Below are 18,311 nucleotides of genomic sequence, written 5' to 3'. Positions count from 1 at the left end.
TTGAAATTGGGCAGGGACCAGCCTTCAGGAAAAATACCTTGGGAACAGAGAAAATTGGTTTGAGTTTGGGCCTTTCAAAATTACATACCATGCATGCCCAGCAGATTCCTTTTTACTAAACTCATTGGTTGTCCAGCTGAGGAAGCATTTGGTGCACCTATGTGTAGTTGTAGCCAAATATATTGAGACCTCCTGCAGACCATGTAAGGTCTGAAGGGGTTGTGTGAAGGCCCCTGTGCACTTTGTAAGTTGAGGCAACACTCCATGGGTGCCTTCGGCTAAGGTGTGTGGAACAGCATGTTCCATTGCTTTTTATCAAAACAGTTCCACAACATGGAGTTTAAACAGACTAATATTGCAAATGCTTTGTAATCCACTCAGTTTCAAAGTCTGGAAAGTGAAGGTGGTTCTTGATTTTCTTTGTAAAAAGAGCCTATGCAATTACAGTTAAGCCGTCAGAAATCCCGAAGTGCTAATGTTTAAGCTGCAGGGGCAAACTTCTCTCTGCCCCTTGAGTAAGCATTACAATAGTCTGTTATTACTTTAGTGCCTAGAGCCATCAACCAAAATATACAAGACGGACAAATGGTTATGGTGGGAGGCTATACAAACACAGTGAAGGGGAAGTGAGTAGCACAAATTTACACAGCAAGTCAGGAGCAGAACCCTGGTCTCCTGACTCCCAGTCCAGTGTCTTGTCCACTAAACTATGCTGCCTCATTGGTCTCAGACTGTTTCTCAAATACAGTAGCATACAATGCATTTTTTCTGTTTTATTTTTTGCTTTGGAGTAGTGGAATGATGGGTTGGCACTGAGGTGTTTGGGCTGGCCAGAGGAGAATGCTCTACCAGTGAAAATTGCTAGCCATATCTAGGGTGGATTTGGCATTCTCACACCAAAAGTGGGCTTTCTTACATGGAGTGAGGAGTGTTTACCCTTTATCTCCTGTTTACTGGAGCAAATAAAGGGAATATAGCTTTAGGCTGGCAACTCGGTTGAACTCTGAGCTCTTTTAAGATGTCTGTATGTTTGTCTCCTGGTTTGCCATATGTATTCTAATTACCCTAAAATAATGATTCTTAGATTTTCAGCATACACTACAGATTAACAGGCAGATTTTCATTGACATCTCTCTTCAGAATCCATTGTCTGGGTCCCGTACTTCTCTCCCATTCATGAACACAAAAATCACTGTGGAAACTACAGCAGTTGCTAACATGGGAAAAATACCAGGAAAGTAGCTTAAGATAATAAATATTTTAATGCCTTTTTAGCAGCTGGAAACAAGGACCCCGTGAACAGCCACCTCTCTGTGGACCTCAAGTGTTCAAAGCTCCACAGTTCTAAACTCCTGTTCTAAACTATGCCATCTTTAGCAAAGTGTGGTCTCAGAATGAAGAAGGTGATTTGATAGCATGTAATCATCCTTTGTTCTCTGCTTAAGGCTGAAGATTCTAAGAGGTGAATGGATCTCGTTTCCCCAGTCTCAGATTCCTCAAAATGTCTGGTCTCCATTTTGGAATAGATTGTATTCCAGTAGGGCTGTAAATGCTGTGGGACCTTTTTAAGGAGACCAAAAATCTGTAGCCCTTTTGCATGGAAGATCCCTATCTCTGGCGCTAGGCTTGAGCCTCAGTTCTTCCCAACTGCAACTTTACTTCTTTAACCCCTGTTCCTTTCTTTCCTTTTTCTTTTGCAGCCTCTGTGAATGTGCTTGTTCAGAATTGCAAGATTTACAATGATGCTAGCTGCGATATCTCTGCAGATGGGCAGCTCCTGGCAGCCTTCATTCCCAGCAGTCAGCGGGGCTTTCCTGATGAAGGCATACTGGCTGTGTATTCTCTGGCACCTCACAACCTGGGCGAGATGCTATACACGAAAAGATTTGGTAAGAATGCATTAGGGGGGTGGGATGGGAGAGGTCCAGGACTGTTACTTCAGGAGCGTACTCTTGGCATTGAAATGCCCTGATCTGAAGATCACAATGAAGTAGCACATCACTGCTATAAGGAAGATCATATCAATGTTCTGACCAGACAATGATGTGGCACCGCTGTGGTGAAGCTCCTGTTGCTGAAGTCCTGGCTGATGATGACAGTACTGCTGTGAAGACGTACTGGAATCCTAGTCGCTAATGGGAGGGCACTGCTGTGAGGAATCTCCTTGCAGAGTTCTAACTGGCATTGGTAGGGCTCTCCTAGGTCAGTGGTCACTGCAGCATGAGCTCATTATATAGTGGATTATAAGGCGGATGAGGGAGTAGATAATTAATGAGGACATGGCCAGTGGCTCTGCAATCCCTCACGGGAAATGTCACCTGTTATGTTCTATCCCCAGGCCCCAATGCAATTTCTGTGAGCCTGTCTCCAATGGGCAGGTATGTGATGGTGGGACTGGCTTCCCGGCGCATTCTCCTGCACCCTTCCACAGAACACATGGTGGCTCAGGTCTTCAGGCTGCAGCAGCCACATGGTGGAGAAACATCCATGAGGGTGAGTATTCCTCTGCTCCTACAGCACTTTGTGTTGGTGTCTTGTTTAGCTGGCTGTGTGGCTCAGTGCTGTGGTTGCTGGCTTATAAGGCTAAGGGTTCAAAGTTCCCATCCCAATGAGTGATTAAAAATCTACTAGGCACTTGCATACCACAGTGATGGAGCATGGAATTAGGACCTAAATGGTACAGAGTTGTGAAAGATTACTATGGCTTGAAGCCTGACATCAACCATGCAGCAGTTTTGTGTCTGTAGTATGCCCCATACTTGGAGCATCCCAAATATGAACATTACTACTGCCGGGTCAGTGTGTGTGGCAGCCATTCTGTGCTTATAAATATCTTGCACCCAGCCTGGGGCGTTAGAATTGGTTTCACTAAGGAGTTGAAGGAGTCTCTCTGCTGGCGTATTGGGATTATTTGTCAACTCTCTTTGAAAAGTGCCTAACTTCTACCTGGAGAGCAGCCACCAGTGATTGGGGAAGGATGAGAGTTCAGTTTAGTATCTCGTCTGAAGGCTAGGCATGATGCTTACCACATCCGTGCAATGCTTATACCAAATAAATGCACTCTTGTTGCACTCTGAGTGGATGTTTCCTATCTATCTTAACACAATTGCTTGAGCTGGTGGGGATGAACCGTTGTCTTAAGAGTGGGAAAAGGTTTGTTTGTGCTTGTGCTCTGTATGAGAACCTGGCTGTCAACCCAATAAGTGTGATATTTGTAGAGTCTGTTTATCTCCTCCCAAAGCAATGGGCAAACTTAACAAAATGTGCACAATGATCCCATCAACCACTACTGAAATGTAACCACTTCCACTGTAAAAACTTGGCAGCTGTACAATACAGCACTACACAACATTTAAGTTAGGCAGTGAGGTTGAAACTGCAGAAGGAATGCTAAGGAGGCAGAATGATGTAATAATCAGAATTTAAATCTGGACGGGATACTGGAGTTAATTCCTATACACTTGAGGACAGTGTCACGGCATTTTCCATTACCACAGGAGAGCCACACTGCATCTTTACATCTCTGAAATATGCCTACGGTTAATGAATGTCTTTTTTTATCAGTAATTACCCAATAGGTGTCCCAAGTAGTGAGCTGTGGCTGTGAAGCAGTGGGATTAGTGTGTATGCCTAACTGGCTAAGGTTTTGAACCTTTTCATTTTGAATGGTGGTAGCTTTACACAGTGGAATAGCTTCCGTAACAGCTGTTCCATGACTGATGCTACAAAGCCACAAATAGCGTTTTCCTCTGATTGTTATCTCTGATTTTGGCAGTGCTTTCCCAGAGTGTGAGTGTTACTCTGAGACGTCCCTTTGTAAGAATGCAGGGGAGACACTCCACCTCTCTGTTGGGATAAATTGCTTGGCTCTGATTCATAACTCTGTGGTCAGTCTCCAAACTGCAGAGAGAGGGACATCCCAGCACAGATCATCTAATGGTCAGCTGGGGTAGAGGCCTGAATATGGATGTGATAAGCAACAGTGTCTAGTATGATGACTGCACTTTTCACTGGTACTAGAATGTTTTCCATTTCCAGCTGTTTGAGGATCCCTCTGACCTACCCAAGTTTCACTGCCATAGATGGGTGTGTCACTTCCCAGGGTTGTCTTGTATCACATCATAAAAGCTAAAGGTGGAATAGTCTGCTTAGTTCACATCTCATCCATTCCTATAAGGAGCCAGGCCAGGATTGTTCCTTAAGGCCCATTCTCTAGATAGGCTGTTAAATCCCAATAGATGGGGCTTTCCTCCCTTTCTGTGGGGACTGTTCCTCAGCCAACTAATTCTGACTATTAAGAAATATTGCCTAATAGTCAGTCTATATTTTCCTTTTCAATTCCATTCTTCCCATTTGTGTCCCCTTGAACTAGTTTTAAACATGTCTTCTCCCTCCTTGGTGTTTTACACCGTTCAAGTCCTTGTAAACACTTATTTTCTCCTGCTCTGAGTCATTGTTTAGCAATAAATTGTTGTTCCCTTAATCTTTCCTTGTAACTTAATCCTCCAGCCTCGTACTTACTTTTCTTGCTCTTCTGAATTCTCTCTACATGTCAATGTCTTGCTAGTATTTGAGTGTATGTAATGTGCTAGGTGTGGTCTCACAAGAACCCTATAAAGGGAATATTTCCTCATTTCTCTGGGATGTTAGGCTTAGTAGATGCAATCCAAAATTGACACAGTTCTGGGTTTTTTTTCTTTTTGGCACTCTTCTGCATTGCAAAGTCCTATCCTATTTGCTGTTCACTCTCAGCATTACTGCTCTCCAGTTCTCTTCCTCCATCTGAATATCTCTGTTTTGGATTATTTTCCCCAGATGGATTAGCCATATTATCCAGGTTGAATTTCATGTTATTTCCTGCCTGTATTTTTAACCTCTAGGGGCTTTTTTTGTGTGGTTTTTTTTTTTCTGCACTGGTATTTGCTGCTCCTTTCAGTTTAAAAGAATCTGCTAATTTCACTAATCTGTTTTTTCCATTTCCTAGATCATTAATGAAGATGTTAAATGTAGCAGGATCTAACCCCATTCTCTGTGGCCCCACTAAATGCCTCTCTTCTGAACTTGCCTGTTAATCACAATCCTTTAGTCTTTCAGTCAGTTTTCAGTCAATATGACAGTGTCCATGTCCAGATCAATTGGAATGAATTTTGCCAGCAAGATTTCATATGGCAGTATGTCAAATGATGTACTTCAGTTGAGCTGTGCTGCATTTATTGCCTCTGCCATGCACTTTCTTTGTAATCGGTCCAAGATCTAAAAAATAAATGGAAGGCACAATAAAACTGCCGTTTGTTTTTTAAACATTTATCTCATCATCTAGTTTTACGAATTGTTAACTTGTAAAAATGAGTCATCTTTGGGATTTGCAATAAGGCTGTTATATTGCTCTGTACCTGCTTCTGAGAGCATGTAAAATAAAACCACGGCCTCAATTAAGATGTTTTATAATAGTCTTAGCACACTCAATGCTGACTAGTGGCTGCCGTATTCATATTCAGTTGGGTAAAAGATTGTTTGCAACTTGGCAAGTGTGTAATAGAAAAAGTATTTTTTAAATAAGCACATTAAAGCTTCTATTCTTTGCTTTGTAATTTAAAACAAGTACATTACAGATAAAGAATCAGTAATCATCCATATTGCCTGTGTGCTGACACAATTTGTGACAAAGGAAATACTGCTTAACATATACTTGTATTCTGTTTAAAAATCACAGCCATGCTCTATAAACCAATGCTCTGGGTGCTTGTTAAAATAATATAAAATTAGAACAACTCCTGAGACTAAAGTCCAAGAGAAACAGCACTCCAAATTCTGTTGAATCCCTCAGAAAGCTCTCCCATCACACTATGCAGATACTCTCCACTCGGACACTGGAAAAGCCTGGGAGAACAAATAAGCCTTGCAACATGACCTGAAGGTCATCAGATTCCAGCTTTGGCAAGCTGGGGAATAGATGGGGGATGGGGAATAGAGTTCTACAGTTCTGCCCCCTCCCGGTTAAAACAGAAGCTCCAAGCCTTCATCCCTCTCACAATTAAGCTAGGGGTGTTGATTCTGTTGCCTTAGATGATCTCAACAGCAACAGTATCAAATGGGAGGAGAGGAGACTAACGTTATCAGGATCCAACTCATTAGGGATTCATAAACAAAAGCCAATATCTTAAGTTGCACCTAAAAGCCAACTGTCATCCAGCATAGTTTCTGGAACCCAGGAGTAATGTACTCCATATAAAAGTGCCACATTCCTGAATTGCTTTAACATGCAGCCTGTGTAGATGACATTGCGGTGTCCATACTTCCGTTTACAGTGAGCCTGGGTTTAATATTTGGGAGAGACTGAGTGGAGTTGTGCCAGTTAGGGTTGAGGTGAATTGACAGAGGTGCACTGGTAAAGAGCGCGAGCACAAAAATTCAATAGCAGAGGTGTGAAGTTAAGTATAATGTGTGTCAGAGCTGTGTGGGAACACAGGACTGGGTGTTTAAGATCTATCGGATTCTTTCCATCACATACTCTGGAAGTTTTACCTGCTTGACAATGGGGATGGAAGTCTTCACTCACGCACATTTCTTTTTCAGATCCTGCTTGCTGTGTTTGCTTTTTGCAGAACATGTAGTATACTGGTCTCAAATTGAGTTTTACACTAGCAAAGCTATTTTGTTGGGGGATTTTCTTTTCAACTAAAATGGTTTTTCAATTTTGCAAGAATAAGATTTAAAAAAAATTCTTACAATTGTTTCTTAGAAATGTTCTAGCCAAGTTATAAGCCCCTAAAAAATTGTAGTTTGCATCTGCCTAGAGACTCATTAGCTTGGCAGCTAAATCTCAAAGCTTTCATGTGATTAGACTGGACAGTGCATGATCCACTCTGGAGCTGGAATGGCTGAGAAGAACTTTCCCAGCAATTGCTCCTTGCGATTGCCAGGAGCTGCTGTGGCACCAAGCATAGGACCTGAGAGCAGGGAAACACTCCTGTGCTCCTGCTGCAGATGCCCAGGCAACCTGGAGTAGGAGGAGGAAGCAGATTTATTTGAATTCAGAGGGGTGGGTGAATGAGTGGATAGGATCCTGGAGGTGATGAGACCAGAAGGGCAGAAAGGTCTGTAATCACTAGAGGGCATTCTGTAGAATCTGGAATTGAACCCATTATTCCTGAGTCTCTGTATTCCTTTACTGTCTAGCACTTTGCAGTGGGTTTCACAGCTATTTATCTCCATCCCTCTAGTGCAGTGGTGGACAACCTGCGGCCCATCAAAGTAACCCCAGCTCCCAGTGACCGTGGTTCGCCATTCCCAGCCAATGGGAGTTGCGGGAAGAGGCGCGGACTGCAGGGACATGCTGGCCACTGCTTCCCACAGCTCCCATTGGCCAGGAATGACGAGTCGTGGCCGCTGGGTGCTGTGTGTGGTGGTGCCTGTGGACGGTCAATGTGAACAAACTGTCTCGCGTCCCACCAGCGGATTACCCTGACAGGCAGTAAATTGCCCACCTCTGCTTTAGTGGTAGGTCCACATAGAAGATAACAGCCTTCAGCTGCTCTCAGTTACTCCATTAGCTCAAATGGTAAAAGACTGCATTGTGGAACTGAAGATCTCAACCCTGCTCAAGCCTCCTGTTAGGGGTCAATATGGTTCTACAGAATGACGTTTTTGTTTTTCAGTTTTTAAGGTGTTAAAAAACTTAAATTATATGTTTAAAAACTACATTAAAAGAACGTTAAGGTTGCAAAGTCAAACAATCTAAAGTTAGGGAATACCTGAATTAATGTTGCCTGTGTAACTTTATCTCTGCCCCTTTGTGCCTATGCATTAAGATACAGTCTTTAAATTACATAATCACATAACCAAAACTTCTAGACTAGACATGGGGTTATGGGCTGAGACATTTGTAATTGGGTGTGGCACTGTGGGAAATTTGCACTGCTGGTGCCCATTCTGTATTGTTTTGTGGATAACCAAAGGCCTTTGTTGTCTATGGCTCTTGGGCTGGTACACTGTAAGAGTTAAGAGATGCATTCTCTGATGGGAAGACTATGTGCTGTAAATATTTTGTTCTGTCCACTCGGGCCCACACCTGTAGAGCCAGGAAAATCCAGAACTCACAGTAGGTGTTTCAGTGGTCTAGAAACTCCTGTAAGATCTGCTTCTAGTGCACCAATATGGTAGTAGGCACCAAATAAATAATTAAATGTCTTATCCATGGAGGAATATCAGTTTTATCATGCCCATTGTGTGCTGAAGAGAGAAATAGGGTATCAAAGAGAGTCAGCTACTAACCCGGTAAGGACCTTGAAGATGAGGACCAGCACCTTAAATTGGATTGATATTGAACAAGGAACCAGCACACACCACCAGAGTGATATGATCCAGTCTGCGTGTTCTGCTGAGGGCATGATGAGTTCTTGCACTCTATAGCAGACACAATCCGCAGTTGGTTCTGTCAGCCTCACCTAGGGAGTATTGTGGTATCCCAGCCTTGAAGAAATAAAGGCAAGCATCACTGTGGCCTTGTCTGGGGAGTTGGGCGCAGTAATCTTGTCAATCAGAGAAGGAGAAATATATTTCTGGAACCTGCTCGCCCAAGCATAACACTGAACGGAGTGTGACTTCAAGATTTGCACCAGTCTGACTATTGATTGAGGGGTCGGTCATGATTTCTTAAAGATTTTTCAATGTGTTTTCTCTTATCTTACTTAGTTAACTTTAAGACAACTGTTTCCTCTAGTTGCTTAATCATTTCAGACATTTAGGCAGCTGGCTGAGAGCATCTTCTGATCCAAATGAGGATACATATAGCTTGTTTCGTCAGCATATTATTGACACTTGATCTCATTTATTGTTCCACTGAGTGCCCAACAGTCTGAGAGCAAGATGGAGTGGCAGCTGTATATGAATCCTTTGCTTTTGTCATTATAACTTTACGATACTGTAAATTTTGCTTTCATTCTCTCAGCATGACATTTAACAGGCAACTCAAAGGTACTGTTTTTGGTTCACTGGCTGAATTAAAGCTAAAAATTAGCAGAGGATCATCAGTTCTTTGCCATAAAAATGGCCATAATTTTGTGAGATTATTGCAGCATTGGCAGATGTCAGAGTAATTTGCTAGAGATCAACAGTAGCTTAGGGCACAGTCTTGTTTGTAAGCATTCATATCTGCACTGACATACATTTATCTGTCTTCTCTTATGCTGACTGCCCATTTTTTTCAACATGCCTGCTGTTTCTGTCCTTTTATCTGCTTCTCCCCTAAAGGACAAGGCCTGTTTGCTTAGTTCTGTTTGTTTTTTCCTCTGTTATTGGATTCAGATCTAGTACTGGACAGTACTCTCTGGTTTTTGAGGCATTGGGTTTCTTTGCCCTTTTTATGGCCTTTGGGAGAAACTAGCAGGAAATGAAGGAAAGTAATGAGGCTCTTTGCTGAAAGAGCATTATATTGCTGAGTGAGAGGTGGCATTTTTGCCTGAGATGATTAACGCCTTCCTAAGATGCAGCCCTTGTTAATTTTCTTCAACCCATCTGCTAGTTGATGATTATTAAAAGAAGCTTCCTAGGCAATTATGTCATGATAGGCTTCTGAGAGGGGTTACAAGGCTACAAGACCAAGAACTCCCCTGAAGAAAGGAAGAGTTGGGTGTGCTCTAATGAGACCTGCATTGGTCTAGGGATGACAATAAGCTACATGATCAAGAGCAATGAATAAGAAAGTGGCAGCATTTTATCTTTGTGTAGAGTTTCTCCTTCCCCCATAGCCTCATGTACTACTCATCCGTTTCAGGAGATAGGCCAGGTATCCTCGTTCATAGTCTGTCAACACTAGGGGTATGTCTACACTACGGAATTAGATCGAATTTATAGAAGTCGATTTTTTAGGAAGCGATTTTATACAGTCAATTGTGTGTCGTCCCCCCCCCCATTAAGCGCATTAAGTTGGCGGAGTGTGCCCACAGTACCATGGGTAGCGTAGACTTTCGGAGTGTTGCGCTGTGAGTAGCTATCCCACAGTTCCCTCACACCCTTTGGAATCCTGGGTTAAGCTCCCAGTGCCTGATGGGGCAAAAACATTGTCGCGGGTGGTTTTGGGTCCATTCATCAGTCGCCCCTCCTTTCGTGAAAGAAGTGTAGACAATCATTTTGTGCCTTTTTTCTGTGCGGATGCCCTACTATTTTCAGCAGACGGTGCAGTAGGACTGCTAACTGTCGTCATCGAACCACCGCTTCCGCTGCAACTCTGCTCTCCTGAATTCACCTCGCAGGTCCTCTATATGACCGTCGTCTTCCACCACTTCCACTGCAACTCTTCTCTCCTCCTCTTGTCTCGCCATGCCATGGAAAGCATGCAGCCCGCTCAGCTCAGCTCACTGACACTGCCGCTGTTGTGTCCTGGTGCTGTTGGCAGCAGATGGTGCAGTAGGTCTGCAAAACTGATCATCCAGCCACCCCTTCCGCTGCAACTCTGCTCTCCTGCTCTTGTCTCGATAGCGAATTTCTCTATGTTGGCTATCGTGGGCTCCCGCTTCCGCTGCAACTCTGCTCTCATGAATCCACCTCGCAAGTCCTCTCATCGTTCTCTATAAATATCTATTCTCGTGGCATCTGTCATCAGCCATCGCTACCGCTGCAACTCTGCTCACCTGCAGACGCCATACCATGGCAAGCATGGAGCCCGCTCAGATCACCACGGCAGTTATGAGCATTGTAAACACCTCACGCATTATCCTGCAGTATGTTCAGAACCAAAACCTGTAAAGGCAGGTGTCATAAATATAAAGGGAAGAGTAAACACCTTTAAAATCCCTCCTGGCCAGAGGAAAAACCCTTTCACCTGTAAAGGGTTAAGAAGCTAGGATAACCTCGCTGGCACCTGACCACAATGACCAATGAGGAGACAAGATACTTTCAAAGCTGGAGGGGGGAGAAACAAAGGGTCTGGGTCTGTCTGGCTGAGGCTTTTGCCGGGGACAGAACAGGAATGAAGTCTTAGAACTTAGTAAGTAATCTAGCTAGATATGCGTTAGATTATGATTTCTTTAAATGGCTGAGAAAATAAGCTGTGCTGAATAGAATGGATATTCCTGTTGAGTCTTTTTGTAACTTAAGGTTTTGCCTAGAGGGATTCTCTATGTTTTGAATCCAAATACCCTGTAAGGTATTTACCATCCTGATTTTACAGAGGTGATTCTTTTTACTTCTATTAAAATTCTTCTTTTAAGAAAACTGAATGTTTTTTCTTTAAGATCCAAGGGTTTGGGTCTGTGGTCACCTATGCAAATTGGTGAGGTTTTTTTACCAAACCTTCCCCAGGAAGGGGGGTACAAGGTTTTGGTGAGGATTTTTGGGGGGAAGACATTTCCAAACGGCTCTTTCCTAATAAAAAACCCGGTTAGACATTTGGTGGTGGCAGCGAAAGTCCAAGGGCAAAAGGTAAAATAGTTTGTACCTTGGGGAAGTTTTAACCTAAGCTGGTAAAAGTAAACTTAGGAGGTTTTCATGCAGGTCCCCACATCTGTACTCTAGAGTTCAGAGTGGGGAAGGAACCTTGACAGCAGGCGAGGAGGCTACGGCAGTGCGGTGACAAGAGTGATGAGGACATGGACACAGACTTCTCTCAAAGTACGGGCCCTGGCAATTTGGACATCCTGGGGGCAATGGGGCAGGGCCAGGGAAACAAGCACAGACTGGTGGGACTGCATAGTGTTGCAGGTCTGGGATGATTCCCAGTGGCTGCAAAACTTTTGCATACGTAAGGGCACTTTCATGGAACTTTGTGACTTGCTTTCCCCTGCCCTGAAGCACAAGAATACCAAGATGAGAGCAGCCCTCACAGTTCACAAGTGAGTGGTAATAGCGCTCTGGAAGTTTGCAATGCCAAACAGCTACCGTCAGTCAGGAATCAATTTGGAGTGGGCAGATCTACTGTGGGGGCTGCTGTGATCTAAGTAGCCAATGCAATCACTGAGCTGCTGCTATCAAGGGTAGTGACTCTGGGAAATGTGCAGGTCATAGTGGATGACTTTGCTGCAATGGGATTCCCTAACTGTGGTGGGGCGATAGACAGAATGCATATCCCTATCTTGGCACCGGACCACCTTGGCAGCCAGTACATAAACTGCAAGGGGTACTTTTCAATGGTGCTGCAAGCACTGGTGGATCACAAGGGACGTTTCACCAACATCAACGTGGGATGGCCGGGAAAGGTATATGACGCTCGCATCTTCAGGAACTCTGGTCTATCTGAACAGCTGCAGTAAGGGACTTACTTTCCAGACCAGAAAATAACTGTTGGGGATGTTGAAATGCCTATAGTTATCCTTGGGAACCCAGCGTATCCCTTAATGCCATGGCTTATGAAGCCATACACAGGCACCCTGGACAGTAGTCAGGAGCTGTTCAACTATAGGCTGAGCAAGTGCAGAATGGTGGTAGAATGTGCATTTGGATGTTTAAAAGCGCGCTGGCACAGTTTACTGACTCGGTTAGACGTCAGCGAAACCAATATTCCCATTGTTATTACTGCTTGCTCTGTGCTCCACAATCTCTGTGGAGTGGTTGGGTGCCCGGAGGCCCTCTTCTCTCTCCCTCCCCACCCCACCCCACGTTCTTGGGCGTCTGGGTGAGGAGGCTATGGAACTTGGGGAGGAGGGCGGGCAGTTACACGGGCTGCAGTGGCAGTCTGTGGTCTTGCTGCCTTTCCTGCAGCTCAACCATAAGGCGGAGCATATCAGTTTGATCTTCCAGTAGCCTCAGCATTGCATCCTGCTTCCGCCATCACGCTACCGCCACCTCTCCTCTTGTGCATCCCTCCTGTCCTCGAGTTCATTTTGTGTTTACTGGACTCTGACATGGCTTGTCTCCACACATTTTGCTGAACTCTTTCAGTGTGGGAGGACTGCATGAGTGCGGTTTTTTTTTGCCTTCTTATCTGTACTAGCCTCTGGGACGGAGACAGTAGGAGGAACGTTGAAACATTTGCAACTGCGGGAGGAAAAAAAGGAGAGTTCTGTTTAAACAGACACATTTTAGAGAACAATGGGAGACTCTTTCATGGTCAACCAAGCTGTTAACATTACATAGTACATGTGCTTTCGGAACAAGGTCACATTTTGCCTGTTATATTGAGGGCCTGCTGGTTTGGTGTGAGATCACACACGCAGGGCCGGGCAGCAGAATTCGGCTTGCAGGCAACCATGGTAAGCCACAGTCTTTTGGTTGCTTTAACCTTCATAACACGTGGGAATGGTTTCAAACAGCAGCACCCTCATTTCCCATACCAAGCACCCATTGGGTTGGCCATTTAAAAGGAGGGGCTGCGGTTTTTGGGTTAACATGCAGCACAAACCCAACCAAACCCCCACACACACACCCAATTCTCTGGGGCGATCACTTCACTCCTCCCTCCACTGCGTGGCTAACAGCGGGGATGATTTCTTTTCAGCCAAGGGCGAACAGCCCAGCAGGAACAGCCACCTCTGAATGTCCCCATAATAAAAGCACCCTATTTTCAACCAGGTGACCACGAATGATATCACTCTCCTGAGGCTAACACAGAGAGATAAAGAACAGATGTTGCTTGAATGCCAGCAAACAGTGGGACCATATGCTGCCATGTTTTGTTATGCAGTGATTCCAGACTACGTGCTACTGGCCTGGCATGGTAAAGTGTCCTACCATGGAGGATGGAATAAGGCTGCCCTCCCCAGAAACCTTTTGTAAAGACTTCGGGAGTACCTCCAGGAGAGCTTCATTGAGATGTCCCCGGAGCATTTCCGCTCCATCCCCAGACGTATTAACTTTTCCAGTAGCTGTACTGGCCGCGAATGCATCCCAAGTTTTCAGGGAAAATTAATAATTAAACACGCTTGTTTTTAAACCATGTATTATATTTACAAAGGTACACTCACCAGAGGTGCCTTCTAGGTCCGGGAGCTCGCCTTGGGAGATTTTGGAGGGTATTGGATCCAGGGTGATAAACAGTTTCTGGCTGTAAGGGAGAATGGTTTCATCCTCCACCTCATCATCATCTTCCTCATCCCCTAAATCCTCATCCCTGTTGCATGAGACTCCCCCCTTGCACGAATCCACGTACGGGGTGGGACAGTGGTAGGGGCACCCCCTAGAATTGCATGCAGCTCATCATAGAAGTGGCATGTCTGGGGCTCTGACCCGGAGCAGCCGTTTGCCTCCTTGGTTTTTTGGTAGGCTTGCCTCAGCTCCTTAATTTTCATACGGCACTGCTATAGCCCCTTGAAGATTTTTTTCAAATATTTTGGCATTTCGTCTTTTGGAATGGAGTTCTGATAGCATGGATTCGTCTTTCCCATACAGCAATCAGATCCAGTGCCTCTAGTTCGGTCCATGCTGGAGCTCTTTTGCGATTCTGGGACTCCATGGTCACCTCTGCTGATGAGCTCTGCATGGTCACCTGTGCCACGCTGGCCAAACGGGAAATGAAATTCAAAAGTCCCTGGGGCTTTTCCTGTCTACTTGGCTAGTGCATCCAAGTTGAGAGTTCTGTCCAGAGCGGTCACAATGGAGCACTCTGGGGTAGCTCCCGGAGGCCAATACCATCGAATTGCATCCACACTACCCCAAATTCGACCTGGCAATGTCGATTTCAGCTCTAATCCTCTCGTCGGGGAGGAGTACAAAAATAGATTTTAAGAGCCCTTTAAGTTGACAAAAATGGCTTCGTCGTGTGGACGGGTACAAGGTTAAATCGATCTAACGCTGCTAAATTTGACTTAAACTCGTAGTGTAGAACAGGGTTAGGAGTCAGGGAGTTAGGTCCCAGTTGAATCGGTGTATCCTGAAAGGTGAAAGTAGGATCTTCTTCAGGATCTTCAGCTCTGTTGGAGTTGTAGACTAAATGGAATACGAATGCAACATACAGATTTGTTGTATCTCTAGAGTGAAAAATAAACTTTGAAAACATTTGATCCTGTCACATTTGGGGAAAATGAACACAGTTCAAAGAAACTGCTGTCTTGTTGCACATGGCAAAATTTAAGGTGAGACACACCAATTCCAAGAAAGCCAAAAAGATGAGCAAGAACCGATTGATTTATCCCATTATGGCTAGTGGGAAGAAACGTCTATTGAGCTGAGAGTGATGAATTGCAGGGAAGGGCACAGACTAACCTATCTGAGCAGGGGTGAATCCATGAAAGAAGGCGCAAGATGTGTCCTGAAAGATTCAGGGCCATAACTCGCCTCCTATTTGTGCCTTAATTTAGGGAAATTCTTACCAAACTGGAAACTCCTAGAAAGATTTGCCAAAAATCCTTGCTTGCAAAAGGCGCATTGATCACAATGTTATATATATAATGTATGTATAAAATGTGTTATCGAACCATTAATAACTCGACCTAAACCCAGTCATCGTGTTCACATGCACTTGAGGCCCTGTGTGCTCCATGGCAAGCTAAACCTAAACTCTGCTACAAGACTGTTGGAAGGTTCTGGCACAGCCCCACAGCATACTGAAATTCACCAACAACTTCATTGCCACTTTTAACAATAGGAGGTTGCGGTCTGAATAAATGTGGAAATGAATGACAATCCGCACAGAAGGACTATCGTTACTCTGATAAGTTGTTGGCTTTACAATGCACATAAATTTTCAGCTGTCAGTATGCCACAGATTTTTGTATTAACTGCCTAACTGTATCCATAGAAGATGGTGCTGAAGCTGTAGATCCTGGCAACTAGTGAGGGACACATGGGGCTTGCAGCATGTGAGGAGGAGTGAGAAGCAGTTTGGGATGTGGGATAAGCACATATGGGGAGTTATTCTGCTAAAATAATAGTTAATGTTGACAGTGAAATGGTCATCTTTAGATTTCCAAGTTAACACCCTGCTGAGGTGAACGGGGCAAAAAAAAATTGATCAATTATACACAGTTCATTCTTTCACTATGTTTGCAATAAAAGAGCGAAGATATTTTTTTAAATGCAAGCTGAGATTCCAGAGTAGCAAGGAGGGAATTCTACAGCTGGGGAATTGCAAAATACAGAGCCCAGATCAGATTACTTTTCCTTAATCCTGCCTCAAGTTATCCCCTCCCTCATTGTTTCTGAAAAGCACTCTGCACACATGTGAACATTGTGTAAATAACTAAAAAGGCTCTGATCTGTTAGTCAGGGCAAGATGTATGTGGATTTGGCTTTGGAATGAGCTCCAATTGGATAGGGCCGTGTCTGTATTTGATTCTGCTCCTAAGGCCAGGTCTATGCTACAAACTTTTGTGGACATAGCTTAATCGGGTGTGATGAGGTATGATCTCTGACCAACATAGCTGTTCCAGCAAAAGCCTCTAATGTAGGCACAGTTATGCCAGTAAAACTGTGCTTTTGTCAGTACAGGTTATTTCACTTGGGGGAACCTATACTGACAAAGTGCAGTTTTGCCAGTATAAGCTGTGGCCACACGAGGAGATACTAAAGGCCTGCATGCAGAGTGACAGTCACCAAAATGAAGAGGCATAGAAAAGCCCAGGGAGAAAGGAGGATGTGATGATTGGAGGACCTCCAGAGAGATCCCAAGCGCCTTCACACTTGCACAGTTTGTTAACCCATAAGCTTGAAAAAGAGCACAGTTCCTCCTCAGGAACCCTACAGGTGAAGCTTAATAGCTGTCTGCTACTTTAGGGTGGAGTGCTTTCAGTCTTGAACTTAAAGGTCAGCTGTCTCTCAGCATCGGGTCCCCATTGACTTTCCTTATTATAATGCTGTATGTTCAATAGACTGCCTTAGAAATATGCCTCCGTAAACACAGATTGATACTGTCAAGGCACTTGCCATTCTTAGGCTCTGATCCATTTCTGTGGCTTTCTATATTCCAGCCCTTTTCTGGTCTCTGAGACTGCTCCACTCTCAGCTCCCTCTCCAGTGTACTTCACGCACCTCCGTTTTTCATGCTTTCTTTCTGCAAGCATTCTGCCTCGGATGGGAGCCTGTGTTCTATTTAAAAATACTACTGATACTATGTAACTGTAGCCTGGTGCCTCCTGTACCATTCCAGCCACTTCTCTTTCCCCTCCCCCCCCCAACCCACAAGGTTGGAGCATTACAGATGACAAGATTTTCCCCCATGTAAACAAGTTAGTGGCTGTGCATTTTTATTCATGCAGTCCCTCTTATCAAGACTGATTTAGCAGCCCCATTTGCTGCTGGGGCTAAGTACAGGAAACGGTCAGAGATTTATCAGCATCTCACAAAGGAGAAGCGCCTCATCAAGAGCAGAAATGCCTCTCTATTAAATTTAAAAAGGAAGGAAAGCAAGAGCTCCTGATGAGTTTCACTGCCTGCCTGTGTCTTCAGCACAGCCTATAGCTGCTTTCTCCTCTTTTCTTCCCTCAGTGCCTAGTGTAGGAGAGGGAACGTTTCCCCCATCCTCCAAGGAAACAGAAATCTCCCTCTGCTTTCTATCCCTTCCTTCAGAGCTGGGAAGCCGTTGGTCGGATGCTTTTATCATTGACGTGGCGCCTGAGATGTGATGCTGCTGGGACTGGGGCAGTGGCAGCTGCAGCAGCAGTGTCTGCTGGCGATTGTAGCATAAGCTTGAGGGCAGCGTGCTGCTTTCTTGGTGTGAGCAATATCCCAGGCATGGGAGTTTCCTTTCCAACTCTTCTCATTGGCAGCCCCCTTAAACGCAGGGGGAAGATGGAATTTAAACAGCATCATTAGGAAGCAGCTGTTACCTTAGGATGGGGCAGGTGGAGGAGCAGCACTAGATGGATAAGTAACACTTTGCAGAGGTAGGCTGTTCGAAGAAAAATAAAAGTCCCCATCCCCTGGAGTGAGAACAAATTAGCATCATAATTCTGTGTGTGCACTGTGTCCTAAGCGCTCTCAAGCCCACCCATGTATAGCAGCTTGATAGCTTAGAAGGAATCATTAGGAAAGATTCCTTGAGGCTGCTGATAATCATGAAGCCTTTCCTGGTTTCCTGCCATAAATAAATGTTTCACTTAATACCCAAACATTGGATGTGACAGGTGCCACAGTGCTGATGCTCCAGTACTGCTGAGATGGAGGGCGAGCAGCAGCAGAGTTTGGGAGCCTTCATGTTCTCCAGCGTAACGTATGCAGAACATTTCGGAGTATTGGACCTCTGTTCACCCATTTCCCCCTGCTTTTATACCCCTTCCTCCTCAAAGCCTTATGTTCTGGACAAATCGCTCTAGAGAGATGCTCCTTGATTAGCCCTGAAGGGGGCTGTAGGGTGATGGGGGTGTGTCTGTTTTTTGTGAATGATCATTATAGACACACAGCTTCTATGTTCAAGGAGAACGAAGTAGATACCCTTCCCCAAC

At 44.6% G+C, this 18,311-nt stretch overlaps 1 protein-coding gene across 4 annotated transcripts in view; it reads left to right on the top strand.

Moving 5' to 3' along the window:
• AMBRA1 (autophagy and beclin 1 regulator 1) overlaps positions 1–18,311 on the top strand; it is a 204,693-nt gene that overhangs the window by 139,852 nt on the left and 46,530 nt on the right. For all 4 annotated transcript variants that reach the window (XM_038405851.2, XM_038405850.2, XM_043515739.1 and 1 more), the window contains 2 exons: positions 1,701–1,889; positions 2,339–2,493. In XM_038405851.2, the coding sequence (XP_038261779.1) occupies positions 1,701–1,889; positions 2,339–2,493 (344 nt within the window). The remainder of the gene's footprint in view (positions 1–1,700; positions 1,890–2,338; positions 2,494–18,311) is intronic.

This window comes from Dermochelys coriacea, chromosome 6, assembly GCF_009764565.3.
Source record: "Dermochelys coriacea isolate rDerCor1 chromosome 6, rDerCor1.pri.v4, whole genome shotgun sequence".
Classification (NCBI taxonomy): domain Eukaryota; kingdom Metazoa; phylum Chordata; order Testudines; family Dermochelyidae; genus Dermochelys; species Dermochelys coriacea.
The sequence above is the reverse complement of the archived record's forward strand: the minus strand, read 5'-3'. Positions and strand labels throughout refer to the sequence as shown.